Raw genomic sequence first — 21,514 nt, 5'->3', positions numbered from 1 at the left:
TCCCCCTTCGTTCCACACCGTGTTGGCCCACTCCAGGGCTTTCCCACAGAGGCAGAAAACGAAGACGGACACCTTCTCCCGCTCCGATGGTGCCGGCCTGATGCTGGCGAAGTAAAGCTCCAATTGGAGGAGGAATCCCTGGCACAGCACCGCTGTCCCCTCAAACGCCCGTGGTCGGGATATCTGGAGCCCTCCTGGTGCTGGGGTGTAGGTGGCTGGATCCGGTTGGCCAGCTGGTCTCGACAGATCGGGTCTGCTCCTCACCAGGCGTTGGACGACCTGAAGCATCGTGGAGTGCTCCTGGACCCGTGCCATGACTCCAGGCATGCGCTCTTCTCCCGCTGACTCCATAGCGGGTGGGTGATTATGTGATGCGTGTGATAGAAGGAGTCAGGCGCAGGAGAGTAATACGCATCCAAAAAGTTTATTCAGTCGATAAACAGTTGCGCAAGCATGCGACAACAAAACTCAGGCACAGGGGAAATATCTACCCTGGCAACAACAAGGTAAGGGTAGCTCAACCGAGCTACACACAGCTCACTACAAACAATCACCCACACAGACAAGGAAGCAGAGGGAACACTTATACAATGACTAATTGGGGATAAGGACCAGGTGTGTGTGACTAATTAGACAAGACAAGTGGAGTGATGATAAATGGATCGGCAGCAGCTAGTAAGCCGGTGACGACGAACGCCGAAACCCGCCCGAACAAGGAGGGGAGGCAGCCTCGGCGGAAGTCGTGACAGTTACACTGTGTGTCTGTTCCTCTATTTTAGTGTTCATGCAAGCTACTTATCTTTCTGCATTTATCTTTACTGTACAGTTCACCTGTCTGCCTATCTGTCTGACTCTTTGTGTGTGTGTGTGCGTGTGTGTGTGTGTGTGTGTGTGTGTGTGTGTGTGTGTGTGTGTGTGTGTGTGTGTGTGTGTGTGTGTGTGTGTGTGTGTGACCATGCCATCTCCTACGGTACATCATGCATATCTTTAACATATGCACACATGCATACATGAGAGAAAGAAACGAGAGAGGGAAAAAAGGTTGGAAGGTTCTCACTTAATTTTATCTAGTATTCTAACAGACTCTGATTAACTTCTAAAAACTATTATGACCAGCTTGTCTTTGAAGAGTGGTTAAATCGTTTTTTTCTCTCTCTTTCTCTCTCTTGTTCACACTTTCCAGAGTGGTTCCCTAAATGAGCAAGAAAAATTGTGGTAATGAAGGAGCGTTTATGCTGCTTCTCCTTTTCAGCCCCAATGCTAATTGGTGACATTGCAGTTCAGTTTGGTCCAATTACACTTTTCCTCTCTCTAAGTTGATTAGAAATCGTCTCTCTTTCTCCTCTTGCTCAAGTTCAGCACAGAGACAATATACAAAGCTAAGTGGCTAATAAGCCTCTATCAGCTGTCCCAATTAATTAAAAATGGCTATCAACATTCTGTGCCGCTGCGACCTGAGGGATACTCCAGGCAGTTTGACAAACAACACTGCTTTGTGTGCTCTTCTTTGTAACTGATAGAAAGGTAAACAAATTGGGATCGTGTTATCCACTATTTGGGCTCCCTTAGAAATCAGCCTTTTGCCATTCAGTGTGCCTGGGGGAATATAATTGGATAACAGCATGGTACAGTATGGTGTACAGATGGAATTGTCTTTGTTTTGGTAATTTGTGGATTGTGTGTGGAGGATTGGGTATCGATCTTGTAGCTTGCTGCTGGGTTTTTGTGATATGTTCTCCAGTGGTTCGGATGATTGGACGAGTTATAAACCCCTTCCCCATGTTCATGTTCATGTGATCCACTATACTGAACAACTAACCCTCAGCCCCTCAGATATGTTTTGCTCACCCCACAAAATACCCCATAATGACAAAGTGAAAACATGTTTTTAGAGATTGCAAATTTATTGAAAATGAAATATTGAATGAAATATCTAATTTACATAAGTATTCACACCCCTGAGTCAATACATGTTAGAATCACCTTTGGCAGCGATTACAGCTGTGAGTCAAGTTGGTTGTTGCTCATTGCTAGACAGCCATTTTCAAGTCTTGCCATAGATTTTCAAGCCAATTTAAGTCAAAACTGTAACTAGGCCATTTAGGAACATTCAATGTCGCCTTGGTGAGAAATTCAGTGTATATTTAGCCTTGTGTTTTAGGTTATTGTCCTGCTGAAAGGTCAATTTGTCTCCCAGTGTCTGTTGGAAAGCAGACTGAACCAGGTTTTCCTCAAGGATTTTGCCTGTGCTTAGCTCTATTCAGTTTCTTTTTTTATCCTAAAAAAACTCCCTAGTTCTTGCCGAAGACAAGTATACCCATAACATGATGCAGCCACCACCATGCTTGAAAATATGAAGAGTGGTACTCAGTGATGTGTTGTGTTGGATTTGCCCAAAACATAACGCTTGTATTCAGGACATAGAGTTAATTTCTTAGCCAATTTTTTAGCAGTTTTACTTTAGTGCCTTATTGCAAACAGGATGCATGTTTTGGAATATTTTTATTCTGTACAGGCTTTCTTCTTTTCACTCTGTCATTTATGTTAGTATTGTGGAGTAACTACAATGTTGTTGATCCATCCTCAGTTTTCTCCTATCACAGCTATTAAACTCTGTAACTGTTTTAAAGTCACTATTGGCCTCATGGTGAAATCCCTGAGCGGTTTCCTTCCTCTCCGGCAACTGAGTTAGGAAGGATGCCTGTATCTTTGTAGTGACTGGGTGTATTGATACACCATCCAAAGTGGAATTAATAACTTCACCATGCTCAAAGGGATATTCAATGTCCGTTTTTGTTTTTACCCATCTAGCAATAGGTGCCCTTCTTTGTGAGGCATTGGAAAACCTCCCTGGTCTTTGTGGTTGAATCTGTGTTTGAAATTCACTGCTCGTGACGAGTACTGAGTATACGAAGAGGCAGGACGCAGACACAGGAATTAACAAGGTCAAGGTTTACTTAAACAATGACAAAGAGAAATAACAAAGATAGCGGACACGACACGAAGCTAAACAATCACACACAACATCATAAGGAACAGTCCAGGGCTAAATAGGGGTGGTGATGAGATGATGAGGTGCAGGTGCGCTGGAGGTGATTAGGGTGCGTTGGGTTTCCATTCCGGTGTTGCCGAGGTGGTGCGCTCAGACCGGTGGCTCAGTAGACCGGCGAATCAGAGCGCCGGAGGGGAGCAACAGGAGGAGACAGAACTTATTACTATATGTAACTTGTTAAGCACATTTTACTCCTGAACTTATTTAGGCTTGCCATGACAAAGGGGATGATTACTTATTGACTCAAGACATTTCAGCTTTTCATTTATAATTAATTTGTAAAAATTTCTAAAAGCATAATTCCACTTTGACATTATTTTGTGTAGGTCAGTGCCAAAACATTTCAGTGGAAAAAGTCAAGGGGTGTGAATACTTTCTGAATGCACTGTATGTTTGTTTTACTATCCTTGTGTGGACCAAACAATTGATTCCCATTCAAAATCCTATTTTCCCTAACCCATAACCCTAAACCTAACCATTAACCTAACCCTTACCTTAACCCTAACTCCTAAACCTAACACTAATTCTAACCCTAACCCTAAATCTGACCTTAACCCTACGCCTAAAATAGCCTTTTTCCTTGTGGGGACCGGAGAAATATCCCCACTTGGTCAGACTTCTGGTCCCCACAAGGATAGCAAAATGAAACCACACACACACACACACACACACACACACACACACACACACACACACACACACACACACACACACACACAATTAAACATATACTGTATCCATCCCACTCAACCCTCCCATCCACCCCAGAACTGCACATGTAACTCATTGGTTTGAATATCATTGGTTGCGGATGACTTGGCTAAAGCCATGAATCTATATGTGTAAGAAACCCCAAGAAGTGTATGCTCCACGACAGGGACCGGAATCAGCTTTCACACCTTTCACCTCCCCCTAATATCTCTTCAATAGTGACAGTTAGCTTTCTCCTCTCCCAATTAGCACAGTAAGCCGCCCTGTTTGGGATTCATTGCAGGCTGAGTTAATAGATTTGATGTGGAATGATGGACTGTTACTGATTGCGCTTTGAAATATGGCCAAGCCAGAGTCTGTTCCGAACAATCTTAGTTACACTCCTGCCAGCAATATGTCCCGTGTAGCTCAGTTGGTAGAGCATGGCGTTTGTAACGCCAGGGTTGTGGGTTCGTTTACCACGGGGGGCCAGTATGAAAAAAAACAACAACAAAAAACATGTATGCACTCTCTAACTGTAAGTCGCTCTGGATAAGAGTGTCTGCTAGAATGACAAAAAAATGTAATAATATGGAGCTACAGTCATCATAGGGTTGTGTGAGACTTTCATGATTATTTATTTATTTTCCCAAAGTTTTAAGACATTGGTGAAGAAATTGGTCATAGCTTGACGTATGGTCATATTTAATCAAACCTGTCATAGACATTTTTATTCTATATCTAAGTTCACACAATATTGCCTGCACACACATGCACCTATAGTGACAACTGTAAGTATGTACCATACTCTCAGTATATGGTACACATCACTAACTAGGCAAATTCCTCAGTCTGATAGTTTATGTACTGTACTAGTGGTTTTCCAGAACATATGAGAAAGAGCATTTCCACAGCCTTTCAGCAGGCTTGGCTTGGAAATGTCATGCTAATTACAACTCCTTAGCCCTTTACAATGTGGTCATTGCTTCTACGCTACTTTCTAGCTGTACACAGAGGGCGTTATGAAGATAGTGATTGTCTTGGACTGTAACTCACAAGTGTCTCTAATTGACTTCCTGCCTTGGCGGTTTGGTTCGTTGGCCTCCAGGACTTGTAAAAGCGCTGGTTGAAAGACAGGCTTTGTGTGATCTAATGTCATTGGCATTGGGGTCATTCTATGTGACATTGCTCTGTGTAAGATGGCCACTCTCCCTGACCCACTCCATGGGGTTATTGATGTTGTCCAACTGATCTCATGCTATTTCCCCATATTTCACTTGGTTTACCTCCGCAGTCAGTCACTCAATCTTAAAGTCCATTTCATAGTATTCGGTGCTGCTACCCCTTTGGTGGACATTTTTGTAGTTTTCTCTAAGGTAAACAGACATGCAGCACTCTATGCAGGCACATGGAGAAATGACAACTGTCAAAAAAAGTTAAAGGCAACCAAATCTTCCGCAAAGTACATTGACAAATTTTTCCAGGAGATTATTTCACTGGCCATTCAAAACATTTATAAAGTATTTCAAAAGTATGAATAGGGCTCACTTTAGATCAGGTACTGCAAAAAGTAATTTGTAAAATGGTTTAAAAGAACACCTTATATGAATAATTAATAAATAATTAAAAAGTTGTGTGAATAACTATCTATATAGCACTTACAAATTTACAAATGTAGGTATACTAATAAATACATGATGAGCAAACTATGTATGAATGCCTTATAAATGGTTATTACTGAACGTTATTATAAAGCGTTACCAGATTGGTCATGTGACAGCTAGCTACAAGTGACCCTACATGGTAGACCATGAAAATGGTCACTACCCCCTTGTGACGTCATCCCAATTCTAAGAATTATGAAATATTTAAATAATAGGGTTGACTGTATGCAGCTACTTTTGTCCTTACCTCCTCATAGTACTGTTGTGAAATTATATTATATTTCATGTAAATACTATAATTAATAGATAACATATAATGGATGATTAGCTAATTAAATTAACATTTTCGTCATTTAGCAGACACTCTTATCCAGAGCAGCATATAGGAGCAATTAGGGTTAAGTGCCTTGCTCAAGGGCACATTGATAGATTTTTCACCTAGTCGGCTCGGGGATTTGAACCAGTGACCTTTCGGTTACTGGCCCAACGCTCTTAATCGCTAGGCTACCTGCCGCCAATGTATTATTGATTGATTGGTTTATTGATTGTGCTGTTTCCTCCTGCAGCTGTTTCCTGTCCCTGTTGCTGGTGGCAGCGGTGGTGTGGAAGGTCAAACAGACGTGCTGGGCGTCCAGGAGGAGAGAGGTAGGTCATAGGTCAATCTCCTCAGCTGTCCTAATTGTTGGCAACCATGGTGCATTGCAAACATCTACCAATGGTAAAATGCCACATCATTTACTGCGCAGACGGGTATCAGATTACTATATCTTAGGATGTAATTGGATCTGGCGGGCGACTGCAATGTAGTCTGCCTGGAACGTGGCCCATGAGTGGATCACACAGTACAACACCAGATTCAAACCCCCTTACTGGCACAAATAAGAGGGTGCTCTATTCTCACTAATTCAGACTCTGGGTTTGTGTTTGTGTCTACTAATCTGTGTATGTTTTTGTGTGTGTTGCTGTCTCTGTGGGTTTGAACATACATACATGATCTCCTATGCAGTGGTAAGAGCCTCTGGTACTCTATATGTACACTGTGTGTACAAAATCTGCTCTTTCCATGACATAGACTGACCAGGTGAATCCAGGTGAATGCTATGATCCCTTATTGATGTCACCTGTTAAATCCACTTAAGTCAGTGTAGATGAAGGTGAGGAGACAGGTTAATAAGGATTTTTAAGCCTTGAGACAATTAAGAAATTGATTGTGTATATGTGCCATTCAGAGGGTGAACACAAAATATTGAAGTGGCTTTGAACGGGGTATGGCAGTAGGTGCCAGGTGCACCGGTTTGAGTGTGTCAAGAACTGCAACACTGCTTGGTTTTTCACGCTCAACAGTTTACTGTGTGTATCAAGAATTGTCCACCACCCAAAGGTCATCCAGTCAACTTGACACAATTGTGGGAAGCATTGGAGTTAACATGGGCCAGCATCTCTGTGGGAATGCTTTCGACACCTTGTAGAGTCCATGTCCTGACGAATTGAGGCTGTTCTGAGAGCAAAAGGGGGGATGTAACTCAATATTAGGAAGGTGTTCCTAATGTTTTATACATTCAGTGTATATTTGACAGCTTAATAAATATTGACACAATTATTCCTTCACCTTTTCATGGACAATTGAACAGACCAGATCCTCAATGACATTGACTGACCTCGTCTGTGACTCTACATGTCAACATAGTAGGGTAGACTCTAGAACATTATTATAATGGTAGTAGTCCCCCCATCACATTCTGTACCATACCCACTGTGTGCCGTTCACTAGTAGCTTCCCCTGCAGGCAAGGCCTAATTTCCCCCCTCCAGTGCAAAGGCAGCTACCGACCCCCGGATGTTCTGAAGGTTGTGTTAATGTCACCCGCTCTGCAAACACGACTCACTCCTTAATGAGCGGTGTGCAGCGATGAACACGGCCATTCCCCTTAATTACTGCTCCTCATGAACCAATTAACTCTGACGGAGTGATGCTTAACGAAGTGGAATGGAGTGATATATCACTTAAAGCTGCAACAGATGCCACATCGTTTCCATTTGTCTGTTTTTCTACTCTTCTGTTTTCTTTATAGGCTGCAAAACGGTGCCATAAACACACACATACCAATGTGCAACTTAAATGAGTCATGATTGGGCTTTTAAAATCAATACGAACATCAGTGTGGATTTAATTGAGATGTAACATGCTCGATTTCTGTGAAATCCATTGAGACTTCACAGAGGACTCTTATAGTTAAAACACTAGTGGTTTTGTTCCTCCTCTGCCAAGGCTGCCACAGTTGGTGGTTTTCTCTTCATCAAATGATGTGCTTTGGAGATGGGTGCTCCAAGCATTCAGATATGTAATGGTTTTAATATCACAGAGGGGAATATTCCCGCCTGTCTTAGCTCTGTCCTTTTATCAAAATGTGCACATCTTATTAGACCATTTTACTTTCATATCTTGTGTTTAAGATTATTAAGTGATTCTTATGTTAGTGGGACAGCTATTGGTTTAGCCAAGTCATTTTAAAGTTCTCTGCAACATTTAGATTATACCTACAGGAACTGTGTGAAACAAGTTTTCTGCTGTTGCAGAAATGTGTGTGTGTGGTTTGGATTGCCACTGGGAATATAAAATATAGCCACTGTACATGTGCAACACTCCTGTTTGTGCTTATGCGGCAGACTTGAAGCCAAAACACCACATTTTATGCCAGTATGAATGAATGGTGGTGACATCTGCAGTGTAGTGTAAAGCCTCCTCTTACCTGGCTAGCCGTGTATTTGTTTAGCATTGTTCCCCAGTGAGAGCACACTTGCTTGTGGACACGTCTACATTATTAATGAGGAAGAGTCCCATATCACAGAAGAGCTGCAATGCTGCATTCACTCTGCCTCACTCTTCTCTCTGTGGACACTAACACTCAGCTTTAATATGGCATGTCACCCATGGGGTAGAGTCCAGTGGCACTGATATCACACATAGTTATTTTACTACATCCCATATATTACAGGGGGTTGTAGCCCTATTGTATGACCACGGTTTGAACAGAGAGGTATGTAGTGAAATAAATAAATATAAATATAAATTAATGAAATGTCTGTCAAAAAGATGTTATGGAAAGACAAGGTAGTGTGAGAAATGTTCTAGCAACTGCATGCCTGTGGTCAGTTGGGGAATGGAGTGTTAACGTGTTTATATTTGTGTATGTCTTTCTTTCTCTCTCTCTCTCTCACACACACACACACACACACACACACACACACACTTTGAGTAGGGTTTTAGCTGTGCGTGAGGGTAGATGGTGGAGAGAAGTGAGGAAAAGAACATAGGATCCATTACTACACTGAGGTAAACACACGCTTGCACGCATATTGTCAGAAACAGTGAAAAGCAATTGTCGTATTTCAGTGCTGGCAGCTCATAACTTTGTGATTAACTACACAGGAGACTTCTTACCTACTTCCTCCATCACTAACCCTGCACCATCAAGCGGGAAATTAACAATGCAAATCAATGGAGCTGGATGCTGTATTTTTATGATCTTCCTGTTTTTATGTATTTAGAGCAGGAGTGATGAGATAAATTGTTGATATTAGGTGCTCGGGGACTTGGTCAATAGGACCAAATGGGGCTAATTTATAATAGCCATTATTATTTTTTGTGGTCCAATGGGTCGTTTCTGAACAAGTTCTCATTTCTCTGTTGTAAACAAGAAGTCTAGGGGTTGTTGTTTTAATCAGTTATATAAGTGACACAAAAAAAAGGAATATTATAAATTATACACAGGCCCCTGGGGGAATCGATGATGCATCACGGTCCTCTGACGTGATTAGAGGACTCCTTTGCTCCATGTAAACCGCATGTGCTCTGGGCTTCAGTAATTCATTAGCGTGAATAAAGCTTGTATGCAGTTTTATATATATCAATGTATTAATGATGCACGGTGTACCGGTTCCACAGCAATATCACAGTACCAAAACCTCATGATACTTATGATACCAACATTTTAGATTACCGTAGTACCATTTCATATTTTTTTCGGCCCTACCAATCTAAAGAACCCGATGGTGCCTGTTATAAAATGTTAATGAAGTCAGTTTTGTTTATAAATTCATTTGCATTTTTTTAAGCAACAGCCACTAGTTTTTTGTATGCGCTGGTCCAATAATTTCCACTTCACTTTCAGGCACATATCATATCACGTGTGGGAGCTGTAATCAGCCCCGTCTACTCTTCCTGCGCATCTATTCCTCAATCATTTTTTGAAATATAATGTAGCTGTGATGGCGACTGGGGATGCAGTCCCTAATGAGTTGTCTTTGTTACATTTGTACATTTGATACATTGGAGCAGCACGCAGAGCGAGCAAAGTTGAAACATTGTATAATTTCATCACTGGTATAACAAAGAGCACAGGCCAGTCTGAGTAGGCTTTGCAAGTTCGCTGTCACACAGCCTCTGAGTGCCAGAGAGGACAAATAGTGCACAGCTGTGCGACAGGCATGCTTGCAGCTTTACAGCAAAGAAAATGGCTTGTCTATAGCTCAAACCGTAAAACAAAATATGACCCATATTACCAGAGCTACCTTTTTTTCTTCCTGCACGATTTCGCACACATTTTATTTAATTTCACAAACCATGTCGCGGGCCATTTTAAACTAATTCCGGGTTGCTAATTATTGGTTAGATAAAAAAAATATATATATCATTCACGTTACCTAGCTAGCAACCTTCTAATTTGACAGTAGGTCTAGTCAAATCTGATTGGCACAGGAATAAAGGAAAAGGGTCTGCTACTCATGAGATGTGCTTCAAAGGTAGGATTCATATAGGCCTAATGTAAGCCTAAAATATAGAAAAAAATCTATCTCTTGGTGCCTTGCGTTTATAAAGTTGGGAGCAGTATGTGTATGTGTTTGCGGGAGAGAGAGTGGTGTGTGTGTGTTTATGAGAGAGAGGGAGGGAGGGAGGGAGGGAGGGAGAGTGTGGGTCTGTTTACTGAAGAGTGAGGAAGGTTTCATGCAGTGTTTTCCTGTTACTGCCACAATGTCATGCAGATCATTATGCATGTACAGTGGCTTGCAAAAGTATTCACCCCTTTGGCATTTTTCCTATTTTGTTGCCTTACAACCTAGAATTAAAATTGATTTTTTGGGGGTTTGTATCATTTGATTTAAACAACATGCCTACCTCTTTGAAGATGCAAAAGTCAATACTTTGTAGAGCCACCTTTTGCAGCAATTACAGCTGCAAGTCTCTATAAGCTTGGCACATCTAGCCACTGGGATTTTTGCTCATTCTTCAAGGCAAAACTGCTCCAGCTCCTTCAAGTTGGATGGGTTCCGCTGGTGTACAGCAATCTTTAAGTCATACCACAGATTCTCAATTGGATTGAGGTCTGGGCTTTGACTAGGCCATTCCAAGACATGTAAATGCTTCCCCTTAAACCACTCGAGTGTTGCTTTAGCAGTATGCTTAGGGTCATTGTCCTGCTGGAAGGTGAACCTCCGTCCCAGTCTCAAATCTCTGGAAGACTGAAACAGGTTTCCCTCAAGGATTTCCCTGTATTTAGCGCCATCCATTATTCCTTCAATTCTGACCAGTTTCCCAGTCCCTGCCGATGAAAAACATCCCCACAGCATGATGCTGCCACCACCATGCTTCACTGTGGGGATGGTGTTCTCTGGGTGATGAGAGGTGTTGGGTTTGCGCCAGACATAGTGTTTTCCTTGATGGCCAAAAAGTTCAATTTTAGTCTCATCTGACCAGAGTTTTTGATTTTCTTTTATTTCACCTTTATTTAACCAGGTAAGCCAGTTGAGAACAAGTTCTCATTTACAACTGCGACCTGGCCAAGATAAAGAAAAGCAGTGCGATAAAAACAGCAACACAGAGTTACATATGGGGTAAACAAAACATAGAGTAAAATATACAACAGAAAATATATATACAGTGTGTGCGAATGTAGTAAGTTATGGAGGTAAGGCAATAAATAGGCCATAGTGCAAAATAGTTACAATTTTGTATTAACACTGGAATGATAGATGTGCAAAATATGATGTGGAAATAGAGATACTGGGATGCAAATTAGCAAAATTAATAACAATTTGGGGATGAGGTAGTTGGGTGGGCTAATTTCAGAATGGCTGTGTACAGGTGCAGTGATTGGTAAGCTGCTCTGACAACTGATGCTTAAAGTTAGTGAGGGAGATAAGAGTCTCCAGCTTAAGAGATTTTTGCAGTTCGTTCCAGTCATTGGCAGCAGAGAACTGGAAGGAATGGTGGCCAAAGGAGGTGTTGGCTTTGGGGATGACCAGTGAGATTTACCTGCTGGAGCGCATACTACGGGTGGATGTTGCTATGGTGACCAGTGAGCTAAGATAAGACGGGGAGTTGCCTAGCAGTGATTTATAGATGACCTGGAGCCAGTGGGTTTGGCGACGAATATGTAGTGAGGGCCAGCCATAAGAGTGTACATGTCACAATGGTGGGTAGTATATGGGGCTTTGGTGACAAAATGGATGGCACTGTGATAGACTACATGGTCGGTGATCTGTTTGTTAACTTGGCTTTCAAATACTTTCGAAAGGCAGGGCAGAATGGATATAGGCCTGTAACAGTTTGGATCTAAAGTGTCACCCCCTTTGAAGAGGGGGATGACTGCAGCAGCTTTCCAATCTCTGGGGATCTCAGACGTTACGAAAGAGAGGTTGAACAGGCTAGTAATAGGGGTTGCGACAATTTCGGCGGCTAATTTTAGAAAGAAAGGGTCCAGATTGTCTAGCCCAGTTGATTTGTAGGGGTCCATATTTTTCAGCTCTTTCAGAACATCAGCTGTCTGAATTTGTGTGAAGGAGAAGTGAGGGGGGGCATGGGCAAGTTGCAGCGGAGGGTGCAGAGCTGGTGGCCGGGGTAGTGGTAGCCAGGTGGAACGCATGGCCAGCCGTAGCAAAATGCTTGTTGAAATTCTCGATTATTGTATGTTTGGGGAGTCTCCCACATGGCTTTTGGGCGAACACCAAACGTGTTTGCTTATTTCTTTCTTTAAGCAATGGCTTTTTTCTTGCCACTCTTCCGTAAAGCCCAGCTCTTTGGAGTGTACGGCTTAAAGTGGTCCTATGGACAGATACTCCAATCTCCGCTGTGGAGCTTTGTAGCTCCTTCAGGGTTATCTTTGGTCTCTTTGTTGCCTCTCTGATTAATGCCCTCCTTGCCTGGTCTGTGAGTTTTGGTGGGCGGCCCTCTCTTGGCAGGTTTGTTGTGGTGCCATATTCTTTCAATCTTTTTACAATGGATATAATGGTGCTCCGTGGGGTGTTCAAAGTTTCTGATATTTTTTTATAACCCAACCCTGATCTGTACTTCTCTACAACTTTGTCCCTGACCTGTTTGGAGAGCTCATTGGTCTTCATGGTGCCGCTTGCTTGGTGGTGCCCCTTTCTTAGTGGTGTTGCAGACTCTGGGGCCTTTCAGAACAGGTGTATATATACTGAGCTCATGTGACACTTAGATTGCACACAAGTGGACTTTATTTAACTAATTATGTGACTTCTGAAGGTAATTGGTTGCACCAGATCTTATTTAGGGGCTTCATAGGAAAGGGGGTGAATACATATGCACGCACCACTTTTCCGTTATTTATTTTTTAGAATTTTTTGAAACAAGTAATTTTTTTCATTGCACTTCACCAATTTGGACTATTTTGTGCATGTCCATTACATGAAATCCAAATATAAATCCATTTAAATTACAGGTTGTAATGCAACAAAATAGGAAAAAGGCCAAGGGGGATGAATACTTTTGCAAGGCACTGTATATTCCTTCCTCCCATTTCTCCAGCCAAATCACAGGTGGGCCTTTGCAAATATGAGCAAATCGCCATTCTATGCAGTGTTTGATTATACAGTGTGAAGTTAAATTCTATATATGTTGAATTGAGTGGAAGTGTGAATATCAGTGACAGGTTTTTTGTGTAGCACATATGCATAGCGTTTAGAAAAGGGGAACAAGTGTCAGGGGGACGAGGCAAACAGGACGCTAGGCCACTCTGAATTTTTTCCCTGTGTAATTGCGATACTACTTGGTATCGTGATACTTGGCCTGGTATCGTATCATTAGTAAAATGTTGGTATCGTGACAACACTACAATGTATCCAGATCTTATAATGGATTAGAGAGATGATAGGGAACATAGATGACGTTAAAGTATACAGTAATACCACAGAGTTTCTAAACCCATAGACATCGCAAGACTTTCGGGAACCCATGCAAATCAGACCAAGCAGACCAGGCCGGGGTTTGGGGTTTGAGAAGTCAATGAGAGAAGTGAAAGATTCTTCCTTAGCTGTTAATTTTCTCTAAATCTAAACCTAGATTCGAGACAATGTCTTAAGTAGTTGAACATGTTATTACTCCAACCTCATGAAAGTGACAACCTGACTTTTTGTCAAAAACAACTTTATATCGAAGGAGTGTCTTTGATTTGACGGCCTGCAAATGCGCTGTTAGGCGCGAGACGACCGTTAGACCCAATGACTATTATTGTACTATTATGTGTGTTTTTCCGCATTATTTGTAATTTATTTTGTACATAATGTTTCTGCCATCGTCTCTTATAATCAAAAAGAGCTTCTGGATATCAGGACAGCGATTACTCACCTCGTATCGGACGAAGATTTTTTCTTCAACGAGGCGGCCGCGAAGGATATCATACAGACACCCGACAAGGCCCAAATCCCCGTCATTCGCGTGAGGAAGAGACGGAGATATCGTGGACGTAGATCGGGGTGCCTTGTAAGGATCCGACGGCGAGCGAGTAAACTGCCTCTTCCATCAATCCTATTAGCCAATCTTCAATCATTGGATAACAAATTGGATGACCTAAGATTACGGTTATCCTACCAACGGGACATTAAAAACTGTAATATCCTATCTTTCACCGAGTCGTGACTGAACGACGACAATGATAACATACAGCTAGCGGGCTATATGCTACATCGGCAGGATAAAACGGCTGACTCCGGTAAGACAAGGGGTGGCGGTCTGTGTATATTTGTAAACAACAGCTGGTGCACAAAATCAAATACTAAGGAAGTCTCTAGGTTTTGCTCGCCTGAGGTAGAGTATCTTATGATAAGCTGTAGACCACACTATCTACCAAGAGAGTTTTCATCTATATTTTTCATAGCTGTCTATTTACCACCACAAACCAATGCTGGCATTAAGATTGCACTGAATGAGTTGTACAAGGCCATAAATCAACAGGAAAACGCTCATCCAGATGCAGCGCTCCTAGTGGCCGGGGACTTTAATGCAGGGAAACTTAAATCCGTTCTACCTAATTTCTACCAGCATGTTAAATGTGCAACCAGAGGAAAAAAAACTCTAGACCACCTTTACTCCACACACAGAGATGCATACAAAGCTCTCCCTCGCCCTCCATTTGGCAAATCTGACCATAACTCTATCCTCCTGATTCCTGCTTATAAGCAAAAACTAAAGCAGGAAGCACCAGTGACTCGGTTAATAAAAAAGTGGTCAGATGACGCAGATGCTAAGCTACAGGACTGTTTTGCTAGCACAGACTGGAACATGTTCCGAGATTCTTCAGAAAGCATTGAGGAGTACACCACATCAGTCACTGGCTTCATCAATAAGTGCATCGATGATGTCGTCCCCACAGTGACCGTACGTACATACCCCAACCAGAAGCCATGGATTACAGGAAACATCCGCACTGAGCTAAAGGGTAGAGCTGCCGCTTTCAAGGAACGGGACTCTAACCCGGACGCTTATAAGAAATCCCGCTATGCCCTCCGACGAACCATCAAACAGGCAAAGAGTCAATACAGGGCTAAGATTGAATCGTACTACACTAGCTCTGACGCTCGTCGGATGTGGCAGGGCTTGAAAACTATTACAGACTACAAAGGGAAGCACAGCCGCGAGCTGCCCAGTGACACAAGCCTACCAGACGAGCTAAACCACTTCTATGCTCGCTTCGAGGCAAGCAACACTGAAGCATGCATGAGAGCACCAGCTGTTCCGGATGACTATGTGATCACGCTCTCCGTAGCCGATGTGAGTAAGACTTTTAAGCAGGTCAACATTCACAAGGCCGCAGGGCCAGATGGATTACCAGGACGTGTACTCCGAGCATGTGCTGACCAACTGGCAAGTGTCTTCACTGACATTTTCAACATGTCCCTGACTGAGTCTGTAATACCAACATGTTTCAAGCAGACCACCATAGTCCCCGTGCCCAAGGACTCTAAGATAACCTGCCTAAATGACTACCGACCCGTAGCACTGACGTCTGTAGCCATGAAGTGCTTTGAAAGGCTGGTCATGGCTCACATCAACACCATTATCCCAGAAACCCTAGACCCACTCCAATGTGCATACCGCCCCAACAGATCCACAGATGATGCAATCTCTATTGCACTCCACACTGCCCTTTCCCACCTGGACAAGAGGAACACCTACGTGAGAATGCTATTCATTGACTACAGCTCAGCATTCAACACCATAGTGCCCTCTAAGCTCATCACTAAGCTAAGGATCCTGGGACTAAACACCTCCCTCTGCAACTGGATCCTGGACTTCCTGACGGGCCGCCCCCAGGTGGTAAGGGTAGGTAACAACACATCTGCCACACTGATCCTCAACACGGGGGCCCCTCAGGGGTGCGTGCTCAGTCCCTTCCTGTACTCTCTGTTCACCCATGACTGCATGGCCAGGCACGACTCCAACACCATCATTAAGTTTGCCGACGACACAACAGTGGTAGGCCTGATCACCGACAACGATGAGACAGCCTATAGGGAGGAGGTCAGAGACCTGGCCGTGTGGTGCCAGGACAACAACCTCTCCCTCAACGTGACCAAGACAAAGGAGATGATTGTGGACTACAGGAAAAAAAAAGAGGACTGAGCACGCCCCCATTCTCATCGACGGGGCTGTAGTGGAACAGGTTGAGAGCTTCAAGTTCCTTGGTGTCCACATCACCAACGAACTATCATGGTCCAAACACACCAAGACAGTCGTGAAGAGGGCACGACAAAGCCTATTCCCCCTCAGGAGACTGAAAAGATTTGGCATGGGTCCTCAGATCCTCAAAAAATTCTACAGCTGCACCATCGAGAGCATCCTGACTGGTTGCATCACCGCCTGGTATGGCAACTGCTTGGCCTCCGACCGCAAGGCACTACAGAGGGTAGTGCGTACGGCCCAGTACATCACTGGGGCCAAGCTTCCTGCCATCCAGGACCTCTATACCAGGCGGTGTCAGAGGAAGGCCCTCAAAATTGTCAAATACTCCAGCCACCCTAGTCATAGACTGTTCTCTCTGCTACCGCACAGCAAGCGGTACCGGAGTGCCAAGTCTAGGTCCAAAAGACTTCTCAACAGCTTCTACCCCCAAGCCATAAGACTCCTGAACAGCTAATCATGGCTACCCAGACTATTTGCACTGCCCCCCCACCCCATCCTTTTTACGCTGCTGCTACTCTGTTAATTATTTATGCATAGTCACTTTAACTCTACCCACATGTACATATTACTTCAACTACCTCAACTAGCCGGTGCCCCCGCACATTGACTCTGCACCGGTACCCCCCTGTATATATAGCCTCCCTACTGTTATTTTATTTTACTTCTGCTCTTTTTTTCTCAACACTTTTTTTGTTGTTGTTTTATTTTTACTTTCTTTGTTAAAAATAAATGCACTGTTGGTTAAGGGCTGTAAGTAAGCATTTCACTGTAATGTCTGCACCTGTTGTATTCGGCGCATGTGACCAATAAAATTTGATTTGATTTGATTTGACGTGTTTCTGCGTTTGAGCTTAGATAGCCAACGTCACCATGACATCGCCTACAAGCATGATCGAGGATTTCTATTTGAGAAGCAGTTTTAGCCTATCTTCATACTGTACTCTTTGGTACTACGGTAAAGGCAAATGTCTCATTATTTGACTTAATTTCAATGCAGTTATATTGTAGCACCATTCCAATTGTATTCACAGTATCATCTGTTGGCACATATCCTAAGGGTGAAACTTTGGAGGGATTGTTCTTGTGAAGGTGAAAATGGGATCTCTTCAGAGTTAATTATGGATCACAACCAGCAGAGTGGAAAATACACTGGGCTTATGCTAAATTACATTTCCAACAACCATTTTGGGATATGAGATCAAACAATCAAAAATACTTTGAAATTCTAATGATGATGCACAAGACAGCTTGTACAGACCTCTTTGATTCCCCTAATAGGTATGCCCCTCTGTAGACTGAAAAAAAAGCCCTATTTTGACAACTAACCTAATTAAGTTTGTTCTTCTTCTCACAATTAATAAATAAACAAATAAACAAACAAATTAATAGATAATGGCTTTCTTTTTTAATTGTCAATTGTATGTGTTGCTCTGCTAATAATTTGGTTGTCTGATGGCCATGTTAAGCAGCTTACTGCAGTAAATGTACTTTTTACATTTGCGTTGACTCATTTTTACCCTGAAAATATTCACACAGCTAAAATCTGTATTGGGTTTAGTCAGATTGTAGAGTATGGAAGTGGCACATATGTCTCTCACCAGCTCCCCTCTGAAATTACCATCTACCCCCCTCTAGTCTCCAGTCCAATCTAACTGCTAATCCAAACCACAGACAGATGTTGCCCAATTCTCTGATTAAATTGTGATTTATTCCTGTAATTTAGTTTAGCCGCTGTCGTCCTCAAAAGAGCTACATGAATTTTGAGGGCAAAAATTAAACCTTCATTTGTGTGTGTGTGTGTGTGTTTTTTGTGTGTGTGTGTGTGTGTGTGTGTGTGTGTGTGTGTGTGTGTGTGTGTGTGTGTGTGTGTATATTATCATATTAGGTGAGACTTGTTAAGGCTGTGCACTTCTGACCTTTTGGTGTCGGTATGATAATTACCGCAATTCCCCATTACATTTATTATCTTAAATTAGACAGTCGCATTTCTTTGCATAAAGCAATTAACATATTGTGTCATTTCGTTGCAGTCATTATTGCATTAAAGTTTAGAGATATTCAGCTGTATGAGCTGAAAAAACATTCCATAATGAACAGAAATGTGATTACGTTTGAGGTTTTAATGCTATTTGTTTTTCTTAACTTGTCCCTGCTATTCTCAAGTTAGACAGATTTGAAAGCAATTATGTAGATCTATTATGTAGTTGCTCCCAGTAATCACATTTAATAATTTAGATGTTTGATAGTCTAATTATTGAAGTTATTATATTTTCCAGTAGTAGTGGAGAAGCCACCTAATGTGTTGAGAGTGATGAGAAAGTTATTCCCATAGCTGTGAGTTGAGGTGACTCTGAAGGCCTACAGTACTTGGCACCCTCTATAGACCTATCACACTGTGCAACACAGACCACAATCTCCTGTTGGACAGATTATGTTGTCTGGGCCAGTGAGCACCAAATCACCCTTTGTGTTACTTTGTTTTGGGTACAAGCTGCATGATCGATAGTTGTTAATACATTGTATTGGGGTATAGGCCGACAAGGACACAGAAGTTGGAGTAAATATGAGAGACAGGGATAGTGTATCAGTCTTCAAACACAGCTGTGATGTTTACGGACCCACTGTGCATTAATGACTCCACACTATCAGCTCTGCACAGGTGACCGCTTTTATCATCTGACGGTAGATTAGCCTGAAGGTCCCCAGCTTCGCAGGGATCTGAAACGCCCGCCGCCAAACGCCAACGTCAATCTTCAAAGGAGCCAGGGACCCAGCGCTTAGTACTCTAAGGGACATGGCAAGGACGTCTCCCTGGAGCCATAACATGGCCCACACCAATTATATTTGTGTTTGTTCCGGTTTCATTTATTTTCTTCCCGCAAAGTTCCCAAGGCTCACTTTCTGTAATAATATCCCCCTACATGTTCTGAGGTATGTTCTGACGTTCTATATTGCAGATAGATTGTAGCTTCCATCAATGTAATTGCCTGCATCATTTCCAATCCCCATATATTTTTTTGTAAATATATTTATATATATTTTGTATATATATATATATATATATATATATATATATATATATATATATATATATATATATATATATATATATATAGTAAATATACACTGCTAAAAAAAATAAAGGGAACACTTAAACAACACAATGTAACTCCAAGTCAATCACACTTCTGTGAAATCAAACTGTCCACTTAGGAAGCAACACTGATTGACAATAAATGTCACATGCTGTTGTGCAAATGGAATAGACAACAGGTGGAAATTATAGGCAATTAGCAAGACACCCCCAATAAAGGACTGGTTTTGCAGGTGGTGACCACAGACCACTTCTCAGTTCCTATGCTTCCTGGCTGATGTTTTGGTCACTTTTGAATGCTGGCGCTGCTTTCACTCTAGTGGTAGCATGAGACGGAGTCTACAACCCACACAAGTGGCTCAGGTAGTGCAGCTCATCCAGGATGGCACATCAATGCGAGCTGTGGCAAGAAGGTTTGCTGTGTCTGTCAGCGTAGTGTCCAGAGCATGGAGGCGCTACCAGGAGACTGGCCAGTACATCAGGAGACGTGGAGGAGGCCGTAGGAGGGCAACAACCCAGCAGCAGGACTGCTACCTCCGCCTTTGTGCAAGGAGGAGGAGCACTGCCAGAGCCCTGCAAAATGACCTCCAGCAGGCCACAAATGTGCATGTGTCTGCTCAAACGGTCAGAAACAGACTCCATGAGGGTGGTATGAGGGCCCGACGTCCACAGGTGGGGGTTGTGCTTACAGCCCAACACCGTGCAGGACGTTTGGCATTTGCCAGAGAACACCAAGATTGGCAAATTCGCCACTGGCGCCCTGTGCTCTTCACAGATGAAAGCAGGTTCACACTGAGCACGTGACAGACGTGACAGAGTCTGGAGACGCCGTGGAGAACGTTCTGCTGCCTGCAACATCCTCCAGCATGACCGGTTTGGCGGTGGGTCAGTCATGGTGTGGGGTGGCATTTCTTTGGGGGGGCCGCACAGCCCTCCATGTGCTCGCCAAAGGTAGCCTGACTGCCATTAGGTACCGAGATGAGATCCTCAGACCCCTTGTGAGACCATATGCTGGTGCGGTTGGCCCTGGGTTCCTCCTAATGCAAGACAATGCTAGACCTCATGTGGCTTGAGTGTGTCAGCAGTTCCTGCAAGAGGAAGGCATTGATGCTATGGACTGGCCCGCCCGTTCCCCAGACCTGAATCCAATTGAGCACATCTGGGACATCATGTCTCGCTCCATCCACCAATGCCACGTTGCACCACAGACTGTCCAGGAGTTGGCGGATGCTTTAGTCCAGGTCTGGGAGGAGATCCCTCAGGAGACCATCCGCCACCTCATCAGGAGCATGCCCAGGCGTTGTAGGGAGGTCATACAGGCACGTGTTGGCCACACACACTACTGAGCATCATTTTGACTTGTTTTAAGGACATTACATCAAAGTTCAGGATCAGCCTGTACTGTGGTTTCCCACTTTAATTTTGAGGGTGACTCCAAATCCAGACCTCCATGGGTTGATAAATTTGATTTCCATTGATAATTTTTGTGTGATTTTGTTGTCAGCACATTCAACTATGTAAAGAAAAAAGTATTTAATAAGATTATTTCATTCATTCAGATCTAGGATGTGTTATTTTAGTGTTCCCTTTATTTTTTGAGCAGTGTATTTACAAAAAATATATGGGGATTGGAAATTGGAAGCTACAATCTATCTCCAATTTTAAATGAGATATGTATATACAGTGCATTCGGAAAGTATTCAGACCCCTTGACACTTTTCACATTTTGTTACGTTACAGCCTTATTCTAAAATTGATTAAATTGTTTTTCTCCCCTCATCAATCTACACACATTTCCCCATAATGACAAAGCAAAAACAGGTTTTTAGAAATGTTTGCAAATTTATCAAATAAAAAAACTGAAATATCACATTTACATAAGTATTCAGACCCTTTACTCAGTAATTTGTTGAAGCACCTTTGGCAGCGATTACAGCCTTGAGTGTTCTTGGGTATGACGCTACAAACTTGGCACACCTGTATTTGAGGAGTTTCTGCCAATCTTCTCTGCAGATCCTCTCAAGTTCTGTCAGGTTA

At 42.8% G+C, this 21,514-nt stretch overlaps 1 protein-coding gene across 1 annotated transcript in view; it reads left to right on the top strand.

Moving 5' to 3' along the window:
- Positions 1-21,514, top strand: part of LOC121571651 (attractin-like protein 1) — a 351,689-nt gene that overhangs the window by 225,276 nt on the left and 104,899 nt on the right. The window contains exon 27 of the mRNA XM_041883244.1: positions 5,973-6,051. Within this exon, the coding sequence (XP_041739178.1) occupies positions 5,973-6,051 (79 nt within the window). The remainder of the gene's footprint in view (positions 1-5,972; positions 6,052-21,514) is intronic.

Source organism: Coregonus clupeaformis, chromosome 1 (assembly GCF_020615455.1).
Source record: "Coregonus clupeaformis isolate EN_2021a chromosome 1, ASM2061545v1, whole genome shotgun sequence".
Classification (NCBI taxonomy): domain Eukaryota; kingdom Metazoa; phylum Chordata; class Actinopteri; order Salmoniformes; family Salmonidae; genus Coregonus; species Coregonus clupeaformis.
This window is presented reverse-complemented; position numbering and strand designations above follow the sequence as displayed.